Source organism: Cydia strobilella, chromosome Z (genome assembly GCF_947568885.1).
Source record: "Cydia strobilella chromosome Z, ilCydStro3.1, whole genome shotgun sequence".
Lineage (NCBI taxonomy): Eukaryota > Metazoa > Arthropoda > Insecta > Lepidoptera > Tortricidae > Cydia > Cydia strobilella.
In genome coordinates, this window is record NC_086068.1 from 47,602,569 (window position 1) to 47,620,331 (window position 17,763).

Genomic DNA, 17,763 nt, shown 5'->3' on the forward strand with positions numbered 1-17,763 from the left:
CTCTTATTTTGTTCACAATAAGAGTTAAGACCAACGAAAACAATCCACTTTGTACGGAATTATTTTACAAGCTTTTTATTAACTTGCAATGTACCTATGTATATATTTATGTATGTTTAACTAGTACGGGTACGGTTCAAATCTTGCGAGGTAAATTTGACCCACTTCCCGGATTCCGATGAAGCTGAAAATTTGCATACATATACTGTAAGTCGGGTGACAATGCAATATTATGGTTCAACCCCCCATAGAAGTTTATATGCAGGTGTCACCTTTTCTCTGCAGCTGACCGTACCATCGAGCTGATCGGAACTCTGTGATAAAACAACGCAATCTAATCTGTTTGGGATTTTTAGTATTGTCTCAATAAGTATGAGTTGCCTGTGGAAAGAAAAGTACAGTCAGCGATAAAAGCTTGTACCAAAAATGATTTTTTTGCCAAAAACTTATTATATAATATAAATAATATTGTCTTCGGTTACCGCGATAGTTACTCATGAAATAAAACTATGAAAACGGAATATATCGCGTATATTATATATCTTATTATAACTTATTATATGTATATTGAGATTATTCTTGTGTGTATTTGCCTACTACTATATTTGGTGCCTAACTGCCTACATTAATTCAATAAAACCGGCATAGATATTACATTATTTCTATGCACACGTATGGGTAAATATCAGGTATGCATCAACATTTTCATTACAATGAAAACATTTTATACTTATTGACCTTAAGGGTAGTTTGTCATTTCGCCTTTGAGGTTGATAATTTCGACATAAGTAATGTAATATAAAACACAATTCGTACGCAACACTGGCATATGGAATAGTAGCATGTCGAAGTGAAACATTATCTTTAATTATTTCCTTCGCTACAGGCAGTATTTTACAGTTAGGGTCGGTCACATCGCAAAATTTCAACAAATCAGAGCGAGTTGGTGAAAATTTAATAAACGCCGGCACGGTTTACGTTTGATTATTTATTTACGCCGTCAATCACTTGGCGTCGGGCATATAAACCCGCGGCGAAAATGGAGCGCGCGGTACTCATCCGGCAAAGCTAGCCCTGGCCGTGGCCGTGGCCAATTACGAGCCACCCGAAATGATTCGATTAGAAGAGCAGTTTTGAAACTGTGTGAGATCTTACTTTATTTTCCCCCGAATACTTACTTCCATATAGAGGAGCTTTTTAATATCGATCTGGCCAAAGACCTATGTAACTCCGTAAGCACAGAATAAATAATAGTACTACAAAACCGAAGCTTGACAGCGGTTCAGGGTCGAATCATGCTATCCCTTTCTAATATAAGGCACTATCCCTTTCGGTTATTTAGGGTTGTCAAAATTCAAGTCATTATCTTATCTGTGGTCGTGCACGCAAAGGTACGTCAAGTTGTGCCAACCCTAATAATTGCTCGGAGCAATGCTGAGCCGAACGGAGGCGAGTTTGCCCGAAGCGAGGAGTTTCGCACCCCTGTCTAAAGTTATATTTTTCCCCTAATTTTAATTTTCCTATTGACTGCTATTTTATTGCACACAACTGTCGGTTGGTTACATACATAAATAAACAAGTGCAAATAAAGAACTTCATAAAAGTTACCTTGACGCGCGGCTCCATGACTGTAATGGTATCGTCTTCGATGAAGTACACGATGTTGACGACTCGCACTCGAAAGGCCTCGTTGGGGTTTTCATAGACGGGCTGCTTAAAGAAGGCGGTGAAGTTCAAGCACCGCTTGTCGTAGTGCACCCAGTGCGGCACCACGGCCGGCAGCGCGGGCTGCTTCACTCGCCCGTAAGTCAGCGACGGGTCGTAGCTAAGGGCATCAAAGACATATCACTATATACTCGCACATGCGCGTCAGATGAAAACCACTACATTTAACTCTAGTACAAATCCCAGTCTATGCAATAGAACATTATTGTTATAGTATTTGCAACATAGCATGCGTACGGTGAGATAGCTGTCATCTCCATATAATTTAAAACCTTAATAAAACGCATAATAGCTGTCACCGTACCCACGCTTTGTGAAAAATACTATACCTTAGTCACTAAGGTTTAGTGAAACGATCGTATTCCGAATACATAGGAATTTCGAGTTGAGGTGGGATTTAACTTTGTTTCGTGAGTTTTGTACAGCAACAGTCAAATGAATACGAGCAGATTAACAAGATACCTACAGAAATACGAGACTAGCATAAAAACTTTTTTTTCCCCTCACTAGCTCGGAAAGCAGTCTATTATCCTTTAAAACAAGCGGGGAAAAACGCATTTTATCCACTAGTGGGGAAAGTAATTTGACCTTGGATGGAGCGTGTTTAAGTAGCTTGACAGATAACAAAACGTAAAACGCTCATAATAATGGTTCGTTCGATATTAATTATCATTAAATAAATGGTTTGAGAATTTAATAAAAAATACCAAATTTAGCTTTATTTAATAATTTTAAGTCATAAACCTTAAAATTCCATAAGAAACGTTAGACTTTTTATAATTATGTTAAATATAATTCTGAACGCACAAGTTGAGTCGATGCAATTTCAAAACGCATCGTTGACATTTCATACGTCAGAACAGAAATGTCAACATTGTCAACAAAATTTTTACTGTTCTTCTCACCGACTCACGTAAAAATCAGAATTTCTAGTGTTTTTTGTTATAATATCGTAAAAAAATTAGTGATTCCAGTGATGAAGATGATCTAACGACTGTGGATGTTGCACTTTCCTCGCTATAGTGAGGAGAAAAGTTTTGTGTTACACACGGGTGCAAATGTATTTTACTTCTCGTGTGTTGAAACACTCGCTACGCTCAGGATTCTATTTTAGAACCACTCGCTTCGCTCGTGGTTCAACTATAGAATCCTTTTGCTTGCTCATGTTTCAATTCCACACTCGCGGGTAAAATACAACTTTGCACCCTTCTATAACAAATAACTATTTTTAATTTCTTGTCAGGTCGTTTCAAAGCTTGAGACCACTTGTATATTCCACAATATTAGTCGCCCAAACACTTTTTTATGAATTGGATCCTTTCTGGTAGCGGATAATAATCACTTAGCGATATCTGATGGGTTCCGGTATTAAAAATAGGGAAACATATTCATAATACATATATTGAAGCAGCTAAAATATATTTAGAAGAATGTGGTTTAATGCGCTCATCCGAAATAGTTATTTGTTATACAAGGGTGCAAAGTTGTATTTTACAGTGCAACATCCACAGGCGTTAGATCATCTTCATCACTGGAATCACTAATTTTTTTACGATATTATAACAGAAAACTCTGGAAGGAAACTGTGTATTTTTACGTACATAAGTCGGAGTCGATGAGAAAAGTTTTAAAGTAAAATGTTTGTTGACAATGTTGACATTTCTGACGATGCGTTTTGAAATTGCATCGACTCGAGATACAGCCTGGTGACAGACAGACAGACGGACAGACGGACAGAGGAGTCTTAGTAATAGGTACCGTTTTTACCCCTTGGGTACGGAACCCTAAACACAATGTTTCTTATGGAATTTTAAGGTTTATGACTTAAAATCATTAAATAAAGCTAAATTGGGTAATTTTTATGAAGTTGTCAAACCGTTTATTTATGATAATTAATATCAAACGAACCATTATTATGAGCGTTTTACTTATCTGTCAAAAGTTACTCAAATTATTTTCCCCACTAGTGGATAAAATGTGTTTTTACCCGCTTGTTTTAAAGGATAATAGTTATTTGTTATGCAAGGTTATTTGGCGTGAGTGTTGAACCATGAGCGAAGCGAATGGTCTAAAGATGGATTCCTGAGCGTAGCGAGGTTTTCAAGACGATAAATAATCATATTGATGGCACGGCCGTACCATCCTTTTCTCGAAGCCACTCAGGCCATTTTCAACGTCCTGTAATTTTGTAATAGCTAAAGTTAGAACCCTGAATTTTCAGTGACGTATAGAGCATAACATGATTTAGATATATTCTCAATAACATGTAATTTGAACATGTCAAAGTTCCTTAGTTTTGTCACTGACACACTCACTCACGATCATCATAATTCTAAGGTACTTCTAGCAGACCCACAAGCTCCAAATTTGAAACGTAATTAGTTTTTAGCGTATTAAGCCAATAAAAACTTTAAAATACTGCAATATCAGTCACGTTTTAAAGATTTAATAACTGCACAAGTAAGTTTGTAATCCTATATAAATATATGGGATAACAAAGTTACGTTTGCAGTGCCTACAATTAGTAGGTTAAGTATAGGTACACTACGTTGTACGATGTGAGTATGAATTAAGATGTGTATAATTATGATATGTGTATACATAGCATGAGTATGGTATGGGTATGAGTACACGAAAAGAAGGACTGCCTACAAAAAGAGATGAAATCCCATCAAAAACATTACATGTAAAAAGATGCAAGTCTCGCAACGCAGTTCTTCTACTACAAAAAAGTTTTGAGATGTAATGTGAAACCAAGTCGGTTATTTTAGTCAGTGCCAGGGGGTGTTAAAACCGTAACAAGATTAGATACCTTTATTTTTTTAATACATACATATAATGACTTGGCAATCGCACACAATGCTTTACTTGTATGTGTATTGCTCAAAATGCATGTCATTAGGGCTAGCGCTATGTTCAAAAAGGATTATTTTAAATAGTTGACGAATTATCCTTATGTCATGCACTATGTAGCCGTGAAATTGCCAAGTCATTATAAGTATGTATTAAAAAATAAAGGTATCTAATCTTGTTACGGTTTTAACACCCCCTGGCACTAACTAAAATAACCGACTTGGTTTCACATTACATCTCAAAACTTTTTTGTAGTATCTTTTTACATGTAATGTTTTTCATGATTTAATTTTGCCCTCTATTTAACATATCAAATTTAAGACATAACACACTCAAATCCAAACAAAATAAACGAAAGAGAAAAGCACACATATTCATCGTGTTCGAAATTCAAATGACTTGAACGCTGGCGGATAAAATGGGGTTTTGCACGCAGATTTCGTGCTATAAACTGAGGTTTTTCGAGCGAGTGAGGGGAAAAGGAATATTCATCTAAAAACCAAACGTATGGTGGTTTATATTGTACGGGTTACACAAAACCTAAACAAATTATATACGTACACGAATTGATAGGTGACCGAAACCGCATGAAAATCCGTTCAGTAGTTTTTGAGTTTATCGCCAACATACATACACACAGACAGACGAGACGGGGGACTTTGTTTTATAAAGTGTAGTGATTATTTTTCGTCGCCTTTGGGTAGCGGAATGCTTGGAAACTCACTTGACGGAGTCCTCGGGCAGGGCGAAGGCATTGCTGTCGACGTCGGTGGCCTCGCCGCCAGGCGCTCGCACCGACGTGTCCGGGAACCGATGACCCTGGTAAAAGCGCAGCGAGCTGCGCATGTGGTGCTGGATCTTCGTGGGGTCCGAGAACGTTAGTCCCGGCAGCTTCGGCAGTCCCCATGCCATTCTATATTTATTTATGAAGTAATTAATTTATTGACCGTATTAGTTATTGACCGCGAGTGAATATACAATACGCTTCTTTTATAGAGCGTGAGCGACTCATTGGTGGCGCTTTCAGACTCCTAATTATAAGGTTTTATTTAACTTGTCATGTTAGTATGTATTTTAGTTAGCGCCACTTGCACCATCCCACTAACCCGGGGTTAACCGGTTAAACCGTTAACCCCGGGTTAGTGGAATCATGCAAGTGGCGGTAGGTGTGTTAGTGTGGGTTAAATCTTGGAAGCAAAATTAGACCTAGCTATATAGAGTTAAAATAAGCAAAATAAAACTATAGAGCAACTGTTGTCATGCTATGAGGAAGTAGTTGTTGGCGTACCGCAAGGAAGCGTACTTGGGTCGCTTTTATTCCTTATATATTTAAACGACTTTCCCACTATAGCGGACCAATTGTGTGTTCTTTTTGCCGACGACGTTACCATATTTTTCTCTTGTGATCGTTCGAATATTACTCTTCAAAGGGATATAAATGTAGCTCTCACGAAAATTATAAATTGGCTCAACCAATTAATTCTCAAATTAAATGTAAATAAAACCAAGCTTATTCAGTTTAGGAACTATGGGACCTCTCCTGTCTCTCTAAGTTTATCGGAATCAGGAACCACTATAGAGGAAGTAAACAGTATAAAATTTCTAGGTGTACACGTTGATTCTCATTTAAATTGGAAGATTCACATCGAGCAAATAAACAAGAAAATATCTAAAAACTGTTACGCTACTATATACATATACTATCAGAGAATTGCTCTGAAAATATAGTTATTAGTGCCTATACTATGGTAACGTGTATCCGCTATTAACCTACGGAGTTATTTTCTGGGGTAATTCTGTGGATGTGAATAAAACATTTATACTACAAAAAAGATGCTTAAAAATAATTTATCCCATGAATCTTAGGGACTCACTTCGGGACGTTTTCCGAGAGAAACGCTTCCTTACATTGACAGGAATCTACATTTTAGAAGTAAGCTTATTTGTAAAAAGCAGCCTAATTACTTTACAGCTCACTCTGCAACTAAGTGCAATGCTAGGACTCAATATAAATATAACATTGTACTACCAAAAACAAACAAATCCATATACAAAAAGAGCACTTTTGTAACAGCTGTTCGAGTATTTAATAACCTTCCAGCTGATATCAAGGCACTTAAAGGTAACCGATTCAGGGTAAGGTTGAAAAACTGGCTACTAGAAAAAACATTTTATAGTTTGAAAGAATATTTTGAATATTAATTGGAATGTAATTAATTTGTAATTATCTTTGCATGTTATTTTAAGTTTAGTTCATAAGTTACTTAAGTATTGCATACCCGAAATGGGTAACTGTTGAAATAAATTGTATCATGATTACCATCTACAAATGTATAGGTACACAGTACTGCAATAAATCATTCTTATTCTTATTCTTATTCCTATTTCTCTATTTCCGGTTAAGCTGAAAATTTGCATACCATATGTTAGTCGTGTGCCAATGCAATATTATGGAGTATTATTAGTTATTCTGTGATTATGGTACCGTCGAGCTCATCTGATGATGGACACAGGAGGTGGCCATAGGAACTCTGCGATGAAACACGGCGACGAAAACTGCGTAACCTAATTGTGTTTGGGGTTTTTATAATATTCTCGTAAAGGGGCCCACTTACCAGTCCGCCGGACGATATCGGCCTGTCAGTTGTTGTTGTGTTGTACGAGAAATGAATTTAATAATATAATATTACAGGATATGTCTACAATGTATAAAGACGCGCGAGGTTTGAGAATTGTATATGGTAGCAGTACAACTTAAAATGCAGTATGATACGCCTCCTTACACCTACCTATAGGTACACTCACTGGTGTTAAGTTTTAACGGGACGAACGATCATCTATAGTCGGCAAGCGATGAAAAAACAGTCGACTTTCGAAGTATAAACCAGTTACATAGTTAACTGAAATAGATGTCATGTACGAATGAAACAGTGACCAAGGCCCAGGGCAGAGCTGGTCAGGTCAGATGCCAGTTTCATAGTCGTCATAGTACGGCTTGAATATATTTAAATACTTAAGTGCAAAATTGAACCCCTTCCAAACAGCGTCAATTGCCTCCCTTGTGTAATTTTAGCGTAGCCGGCAATGCATATTTAAGAGGCATCTGAGTAAGAATTCCGGCGTTTCAGCTATTTAAAGATGGGAACTTAGCAGCTGCAGCGAAGGCTGTGGCTCCGGCATGCAGCCATGCTGCCACTACTGGCCAACTTGCCGCCTCCTCTTTTGTTCACCAGACCTTGAGCTATGGCGTAGGTAAAGCTTGAACACGACAAAACGTGGGCACACATTTTTGCGTATAATTTTTGACACGGGTGAATTAATTTAATTTGTTTGCTTAAATTAAAATCGCTATAGCATGAGGAACATATGATATATGATACCACAATAGTTGTTGAGATATATAGGAGCCAGGAATACTGGAATAACTAATTAAAAAGGCCAATGCACGTCTGTTCGTATTCAAAGATATATTCGAAGACAAGTTACAACTATCACCAAATTATGATATTGAATTATTTATAAAAATCTTAACCTTAACCGCGAGTTCAATGACCGAGCGATCAGCTGTGATACGTGTCTATGTATTTACCTGCGGTACTATACATGTACATATATCACAGTTGTCAATTCTATAATTCGGAATTCGTTTTCATGATAACGAGCTTTAACCAATGACGGCGCCAAATCACTTTGCCTTGGAAAATTCGATTAGGCTAAAGAAATTTGTGAAAATATTAATATATCAAGAATCGATTGCTTGTTGTACGTTTAAAAAATATTGCGGAGACGTTAATGAAAGGAAAGACAACCAGAAAGCAGAAAAACACGAGATTCAAATGAGAAAAAAAAAAGAAACTAGGAACATACAGCGTTCTTACTTAAAGACCGAAACCTATGTTTTATTATGTTGCAAAAAAGGTAAAACTTTGTCAAATGTATGCACAAAAAGTGAAGTCAAGTTAGGTTAAGAGCTAGCAAGAGCATATCTGCACCCAAAATAGTGGTGCTAAATGATATTTGTATGCAAAATGTAGGATATAAAAACGTTAGATAATTTTTAACGTATTTGAGCGTGTTAAGTGTCAGAAGATGGATTTTATAGAAATGCAGACTTCAAACATAACACAGAATAAACACTTTGACTTGTATGAGTTGCTAATACATTCCAGAAGATTGCAAGATAAAAATAATGCTATGTATCCCCATTATTTATTGGTTGCTTATGCGAATCAAGCATAAGGGACATTGACCATAGAAATATATGCAAGAAACATTTGCGAAAATGACTTACACCTATTATAAAGAAATCACAGCTCACAGTTACTATTTTGGTAGCATTCATCGTGTTGTCACTACACTATAACTGTGACGAAGGGGTATTAACACGATAGACATACTGACAACGCCAAAAAGGTACTTTTGGCGGATGGTTCTAAATTAAGGCGGATGGCAATGGACTGAGTCCATTATAAAGGAACATTTGAAAAAGTCACCTGTTAAAGTTATATTATCAACTAATTCGCAAATAACTCGGGCTTGGACTACTTAAACATACGGTAATCATGTCGTGCAAAGTGCCAGTGTCCTGGTCATCAAAAAGTCTGTAACATGTCAAATCCTGAGGCTGAAATGAAATTATAATATATTAGCATGATAAAATACCACCGGAGAACGACGAGTGGTCTGGCCTAGTGGGTAGTGACCCTGCCTGTGAAGCCGATGGTCCTGGGTTCGAATCCCGGTAAGGGCATTTATTTGTGTGATGAGCACAGATATTTGTTCCTGACTTTCCTGAGTCATGGGTGTTTTCTATGTGTTTAAGTATTTATATGTTATATATATCGTTGTCTGAGTACCCATAACACAAGCCTTCTTGGGCTTACCGTGGGACTTAGTCAATCTGTGTAAGAATGTCCTATAATATTTATTTATTTTATTTTATTTATTTAATAAATATAATATTTCGAACTATATTCAATATATATTTTGCTCCAGTAGACCTTTGTTTTCTATTTATTTGTAATTTTATGTGCCAAAATTTTGGCGAGTTCAAGCTCTACACGTCTATTTTCCGCGAACGCTAAATAATTATATCCTTAGATTCTGTTAATATTTAATGTGGAATAATATGGTATAGAATACATGTTGTGATGTATATTAAATGTCACGCAGATTTTTGTCCTTTCGTACCATTGAACTATTATTACTAACGTATATAACCGGCACTGCAAACCAGTGTTTTGCGCCATGAGTTTCTGCCGTTTTGGCATCAAACCAATGAAGCGGAGCGTGAACCTCGCGACCTAAACGCGTAAGCGCCATGAATTTTACGGCGCTTACGACGTATTGGTCGCGTGGTACAGGTGTGATTGCGACTATAGCTCTATAGTAACAATAACTCAGTGTTTCGTACGTAGGTAGGTATAAGTAGTACTTTTCAAACTGGAAGAGGAAACTTTTCAAATTGATAGGTGTCATCTCCATACAATGGGGGTTACCGCGTTTAATTTCGCCGCTAGGGGCGCTAGTGTAGATGAAGGTCTTTCAAAATGTCAAATGCATAGAAGTTTTGGGGGTTTCAAGCTTTTTTTATCGGGTATTTTCACTCCTTATTCATAATTGTGTTAAATCTTTGTCTAATCTTTGATTAATCATGGTAAACAATAGATATAGCTTAATAAATGTTAGTGGTTTAAAAAAGTGCCAACTAAAATATTATGCAAAATTAAACAGGTTGAAAAAATGGCACATTTAGACGTTAAAATAAAAAATACCTTTTCATTTCTCATGCTCTGAAAGAGGGTCATTGTTGTTCTAAAAGGTGCGTGTCTGCACAAGAGCATTTTACGTTCAAAGTAAAATTTTTTTTTTTACGATAAGCAATTCAAATTTGAGTTTAAATGGATTTGAAATACAACTTACATTCTGATATTTGACCTTCCATTCCATAAATAACGATACTTTTGTCTGAATTGTTAATTGAAAGTATTCTCAAGAAATACTATAAAAATGTATACTCAGTCATATTTTTAAAAAAAAACACATGCATTTTACTTTCCTCGTATTCGAAATGAAAATTAGAGTGTTTAAATTAGGGTGAAATGCATCATTTCTGCCGAGGTATTTTGGCGCTCGGACGCAGTGAGATTCCTTGGTTAACAATCTACTATTGTGTATATTAGAACGTATTGATTTTATAAAAATAAGCATAGAGGTATTTTGAGATCTGTTTTTCTGGACCTATATCTACAGTGGCGCCAACTGGTGAGCACAAAAACGGTAGCCCTCGTTTATAACCTAAAATGCGAAATGTCGCAAAATTGTATTGAATTAAGAATAAGAAATATTTATTAGCGCAAAAAAAACATAATACATAAAATATTCATTTAAGCGAAACAGAACAGAATTGTGCTCAGCTTAATGTCCCTAAGTGAATCCTAGGACACACTACGTGACGCTGATTATCAGTGAAGCCTGGTAAAACTAAAACTAGGTGGCACAAATATCCAAGAAAGCATAACAAAATAAATAATCACCGCGTTGAATTGACATCTCTCGGCGCACCATTCCAATTTGAAAAATACTATAAGTAGCTATAATTAGATTTGTTTCGGCACAAGGTTAAAACGCATTTTCCAATATTCAGATCATTCTTCTACCTAGCGTTATCGCGGCCTCTGCCAGAAAATATTCAGATCATTAACTACATTTTAAATACATCGCGATTGTGTTAAACATTATACGATACTTACTTTTACTTTATTTTAAAATCCTTGAATATGAACAATTTCCGCACGAGTAAAAACTTATAAATATTTAGAGAAAGCGTGGTATAAAACAATACTTCAGAATGAATGACAATCAACAACGTCGCTAGGTAACAGCATCAAAAGCCCGCGTTAGCGTCAATCGCGTCCCGTTACCATCCGCCCTAGCGAGGGGCTAGCTAAGCGACGCGACTGATGGGGTATAATCAAAGAGTAGTATAATGGTATAATCTTAAACCCAAAGAGTAGTATAATATATAGGAGACTTAAACCCTCGCAGTGTAGTCTGCGCGTAAAGAGAAGAGTCGTGGCAGAAACGGGAACTAACATTATCAATTTTATATGGCAATCAAACCTTTGACACCTGTCTTGTAAAAAGTAGACTGCTGTCATTGTGTATTTTTATCTCAGAATAATAACTAAAGGGGACTTCCGGTTCGAGCGCCATCTTGATAGTTAGCATCGTGATTAATTACTTTGTTTTTTGCTTATTAATATTGTTTAAAGTGTAATATCGATAGCTTATTATACAGTAAACTAATGTGGTAGTGTGCAGTGAATGGAGAATTAATTTTGAAGCGCGTTTAACCACCATCTTGGAGTCAACGGCCGGTAGTCCACGTGCTTCTTGTAAAGACTAGCTATCGATTTACAAGAGCTAACAAATCACCGTACACTGTCTTGTACAACCGTACAATTTTTGTCGTTTGTAAACCTCTCAATACCTTGATACTGGCGAAATAGTCCCACTGGGCTGAAGCCATAATTTTAAAAGAAGAAGAAGAACTAAAGCATTTTTATATGGCAATCAAACCTTTGACACCTGTCTTGTAAAAAGTAGACTTCTGTCATTGTGTATTTTTATCTCAGAATAATAACTAAAGCATTTTCATTTACAAAAACTGCAAGTAAACAATACTTTCAAAACAGGATAAAACCATGATAAAACCGGACAGTTAGTTGACAACGGAGTGTCCACTCGCGGGTAGTTCGCATTGCAATATTTATTGTGTAAAAGTCACATGTAGGGGAGATGCGGATAAGACGGGGACATGAGGTAAGACGGGGCCACCCACACATAGACGAAACTATACGTCACACTAACGCATCGTAATGGCCGACGGGACGCCCCTCCCGCGCGGCCATCTGTCCGATGTCGGCAGCGAGTAAGAGTGCGTGCGTTTGTTCAGTGCAGGTCAAAACGTGTTTACCGATGTTATCGATCTATTATTTGGGAGCTCAATAACTTGTTATAAAACCGTAAGTAATAGAGCCTGTTTAACGTGGATTTTTTAACGCATTTGTGATTGTATTAATTATCGTGTGGCGTAACTCAAAATGCTTGAAGTTTGGTGTGGTTTTTTTTTACTAATATTTTTGGTAAACAATGGTGGCGAAGGCAAGACGGGGCAAATTATGCGAGGCATGATGGGGCTTAATAATTCCTACCTAAAATCGTCGGAAACCTGGGTTGGGTGTCAGCAGTGTGGACGATGGGCCCACACAGCTTGTGCTGGAGTCGACGACGAAGATTTGGAAGATGTCTTGATATGTATTTCTGTCAAGAGAATTAAGTCCCCATCTTACCCTTTGTCCCTATATTGTCCCTTTTTTTAGTATCCCGTCTTGCCCTACATGTGGGGTAAGATGGTGTATTTGCCATTTTTGTTAATTGTTTTTTTTTTAAATTTGTATGATTAGTTAGCAAGTCTAAAGCTGTGCCAAATAAAACTATAATAAGTAATTAATGTTTGATTAATAAATAACTCAGATATTATTTTAAATACCCTGATTTTTTACTTCTTTACCTTAGCGTCCCCGTCTTATCCGCATCTCCCCTACCAAGAAGTGTTTACCTACATCTATGGTGGTACTAAGTATTCCTTTACTTTATCCACCTCCTGGTAAACTACCTGAACATTTTTTCGGTATATATCTACAATAAAACATATAAACTGTATACTGTATATTAAATAGACACTGGTAGATATACCATAGATGTCGTATACCATAATCCAGTCAAGGTCTTACCATAACATGCCAATCTGCATCTACCTACATAAAATATGTATAGGTATTTAGATTTAGACATTTTTTTACGTAGACACATTACAAGTTGATTTCAAATTGTTAATGCGTGAGTACCTACCGTCATCAACCAAACTTGCATTGCTAGAAATGAGATTGAACAAGAAACGTAGTGACGCCCTTTACGTGCATGTGAAGGAAGCATATTGGTACAGACTTTTTGGCAGTCACAGGACCTTTGGGACAATAAACCTATCGTTGACGGATTGTATAATTAGCTGGTTTGTGTAATCAATGCGTAACATATAAAATACCTTCAGAAAACCGTTTGCACAATCGTCGCCTAAGTAGGTATTAGGGATGAGGTAAATTTGTAAATAATTGTCCTTATGTAGGTATGTCAGTTGACATCTTAAATATTTTAATTACAGTTCAGACTCACAGTTGAGTCTTTGCGCAATGTATCTACGGAGCAACATAATGAGTGTTACCCGTGTTGGGCACGGCCTACGCTGGCTCTCGTCGAGGGCCCTGGCCTACTCTGAAGAGGTGCTCCACGCCCAGACTGCCGGCAGCCCAATTGTAGCCCTGGAATCCACCATCATTACTCACGGCATGCCCTACCCACAGAATCTGGAAACAGCGGTGGCCGTAGAAACTATTATAAGAGAAAAGGTAAAAATTATTTATATTTATAACCGATTTCCATTAGTCCATATTATGTCCACGCAGCGTCTTTTGGTCTTACGTAAGCGAACAGCTCACGAACGCGAAGCGAAGCGATGCGGCGCGACGCGGCGCCGCGGCCCTTTTATGAAACAAACCGTTGATACGTACGTATGGAAGTACCCTAGCTGAGCGATCTTGGCGCGAACAGGAAGCGAAGCGGCGCGGCGCGATGCGACGGCCTTGTCCGACGTGGGCGCGGATTCAACGCGTGATAGTAGAATAATTAGAAAGGGTTCTATAGTTTGATGCTAGAAAGATATCGGCCTTATTACTATTTAATAAAGTTGATTTTTGTATTGTCCTAAAATTTAAGAAATAACGATAAAATAACTAGTGGCTCTGTGAGCTGTAGACCTCGCGATAAGGTTACATACTTACATTACATGACAGTACCGTACAGTACAGTACAGTGCCGTAGCTACAAAATACCGTACAGTACATACAGGACAGGACAGGACAGGACAATGCAATACAATACATTATTATATTTATTATTCTTTTATTTATTTTCCTTCTTAGGTAAGGATTTTTCCATCCATACTAATATTATAAATGCGAAAGTCTGTCTGTCTGTGTGTTACCTCTTCACGCTTAAACCGCTGAACCGATTCAGTTGAAATCCATACTAATATTATAAATGCGAAAGTCTGTCTGTCTGTCTGTCTGTGTGTTACCTCTTCACGCTTAAACCGCTGAACCGATTCAGTTGAAATTGACATAGAGATAGTTTGAGTCCCGGAGAAGGACATATGATACTTTTTTCCCGGAAATCATCCTTTACGAGGGTGAAAATTATCTCACTTCTCAGTGAGGTAATTGATGCATCGCCTGACAATGATGTAACTATTATGCTCAAATTGAATTTACATTTTAGCAAGGCGTTAGAAGTTATAATTGTCCCTCAAATAAGGATAAAAGGAAGTTGGTATAGGGAATCAATAAAAACCGGCCAAATGCGAGTCGGACTCGCGCACGAAGGGTTCCGCAACCATTACGCAACCGTACCATTACGCAAAAAACGGCAAAAAAATCACGGTTGTTGTATGGGAGCCCCCCTTAAATATTCATTTTATTCTGTTTTTAGTATTTGTTATAGCGGCAACAGAAATACACCATCTGTGAAAATTTCAACTGTCTAGCTATCACGGTTCATGAGATACAGCCTGGTGACAGACGGACAGACAGACGGATAGACGGACAGACGGACAGCGGAGTCTTAGTAATAGGGTCCCGTTTTTACCCTTTGGGTACGGATGTATATAAAAGTAAAATATAAAAACACATAAAAAATTATAAAAAATACATATAAACACATAATAAAAAAACCTAACCTAGAGTGCCGCCAGAAGCAAGGCAGGGCGCGCCGTGTCCAAAATTACCGCTTTCTGCATCTGACCCCTGATCCTGATCTCTAGGTGTTGGTCGAGACTCTTCGCTATGAGACCGTTATTCGCTGGCACGACTATAGGAACAATGATCTTCGGGTCAACATCCCACATGGCGGTTATCTCGTGAGCCAAGAGATATATGTACATTATTATTATTCTCTTTATTTATTATTTTTCTTATGTTAGGTTTTTTATAATATGCATATAAAAGTAAAATATAAAAACACTTAGAAAACAATACAAAATACATATAAACAAATTATAAAAAACCTAACCTAGGGTGCCGCCAGCAGCGGGGCAGGGCCCAAGCTGCCGGTGGTCAGGGCCGCAGAGAGAGGAACCGGCGGACTATCCGCGCCGTGTCCAAGATCACCGCCTTCTGCATCTGACCCTTGATCCAACCACCTAGCGAGAGTCTCTCAAGGTGTTGGTCGAGACTCTTCGCTATGAGACCGTTCTCTGAAACGACTATCGGGACAATGATCGTCGAATCAACATCCCACATGGCGGTTATCTCGTGAGCCAAGTCTAGGTACTTACTGGACTTGTCCTTCTCGGCTTTCACGAGATTCTCATCATGGGGGATGGTGATGTCGACGAGCACGGCCCGGCGCTGCGATCGATCTATTATCACAATGTCAGGCTTATTGGCTACAATAGTCCTGTCAGTGATGATAGATCGATCCCAATAGAGCGTGGCACGACCATTCTCGAGAACTGGCACAGGTAAATACTTGTAGTACGGTACTTCGCAGTCCACAAGGCCGTTTAGAAGAGCAAGCTGCTGGTGAATAATCCTGGCTACGAGATTATGTCTGTGCAAGTACTCGCCGTTAGCAAGATGAGAACAACCGGAAATGATATGCCTGAGTGACTCTCCGGGACGGCGGCATGCCCGACAAATGTCGACCGTACCGTCCTTCAGGATATATTTCCGATAGTTGTTCGTCATCATAACTTCGTCCGCAATTGCACAGGCAAAACCCTCGGTTTCTCCGAAGAGGTCCCCGAATCGTAACCAGTTCACCGACGCGAGCAGGTCTACATCGGGTCCCGTGAGGGCCTTGTAGAACCGCCCATGTAGCACCTTACTCTCCCATACCGCCTTGCGGCCCACAGCACTTTGTACCACAGGTTTGTGCCAGTTCTCGTTTGCCAAGGAGAGCGGCGTGAAGTTCCTGTCCACTGCCACCACATCACGATGCATCCCACACTCGTTGTTAAGGAAATAATTCCTGAGATTGCACACCTCGCGGTTGTGGAGATCTTTGGCGTTAAGGAAGCCTCGACCTCCACACTTCCGTGAGATGTACAATCTCATAACTGACGAGCGTGGGTGTAGCATACGGTGTGTGGTGAGTAGTAGACGGACCCTCCGATCCAGGGCGTCCAGCTCGGTCTGAGTCCACCTTAGTATGCCAAAGGAGTATATGAGTATGGGCATTACCCAGGCGTTGAAGGCGCGCACTTTATTGCCTCCTGACAAAAGACTGTTAAGGACTTTTGTGAGACGACTGAAAAAGCGCTCCTTCACCGACCGTCTAATACCCTCGCCCTCAATACCCAACGACTGTGACATACCAAGGTATTTATAGGTTTCTGATTCAGAGATAGATCTGAAAGACATTGTCTCAGAAAGTTGTAAATTTGTTGAATTTACAACCTCCCCCAGCTGTACATGCATAACCGCACACTTATCGACACCAAACTCCATTCTGATGGCGGTACTGAAAACTTCTGTGGTTTTCAATAGCACCATCAAGTCTTGGTTATTTGGCGCAAATAGCTTGAGGTCATCCATGTACAGAAGGTGAGAAATGACTTCACCCTCTCTCCGAAGCTGGCAACCTAACCCTGAATCCTTCAGCAGGGTGCTGAGGGGATTCAGAGCTAGGCAGAACCACAGGGGACTCAGACTGTCACCCTGAAATATTCCTCGCTCGATCCTTATAAAGTCCTGCGGGCCAGGGCGGTCATCCCCACCTCCTGGTTGACGAAGGACTGTGATCCACTGCCTCATACACGCACTTAGGAAGGATATTAAAGCTGCATCAAGTTTATACAGCTCCAATACCCTTCTCAGCCATGAGTGAGGCACCGAATCATAGGCCTTCTTATAGTCAATCCAGGCGGCCGAGAGGGCCCCCCTGTTCCGCCGAACTTGCTGGCATATGGTCATGTCTATGAGGAGGAGCTCTTTAGTACCACGGGACCCAACCCTACATCCATTTTGAGCGGAGGCCAAAATGTTGTTAGCGACAATGTGCGCGTTA

The 17,763-nt window shown here is 38.9% G+C and overlaps 2 protein-coding genes across 2 annotated transcripts in view; one reads left to right on the top strand and one right to left on the bottom strand.

Moving 5' to 3' along the window:
• The window catches only part of LOC134754969 (EF-hand domain-containing protein 1-like), an 85,136-nt gene extending 73,710 nt beyond the window's left edge, over window positions 1–11,426 (bottom strand). Inside the window, exons 1-3 of the mRNA XM_063691464.1 lie at window positions 11,337–11,426; window positions 5,303–5,491; window positions 1,609–1,825 (exon numbers count right to left, since the gene is read on the bottom strand). Of these exons, the coding sequence (XP_063547534.1) occupies window positions 1,609–1,825; window positions 5,303–5,490 (405 nt within the window). The 5' untranslated portion in view covers window position 5,491; window positions 11,337–11,426. The remainder of the gene's footprint in view (window positions 1–1,608; window positions 1,826–5,302; window positions 5,492–11,336) is intronic.
• Window positions 1–17,763, top strand: part of LOC134754840 (uncharacterized) — a 193,962-nt gene that overhangs the window by 11,088 nt on the left and 165,111 nt on the right. The window contains exon 2 of the mRNA XM_063691271.1: window positions 13,805–14,048. Within this exon, the coding sequence (XP_063547341.1) occupies window positions 13,833–14,048 (216 nt within the window). The 5' untranslated portion in view covers window positions 13,805–13,832. The remainder of the gene's footprint in view (window positions 1–13,804; window positions 14,049–17,763) is intronic.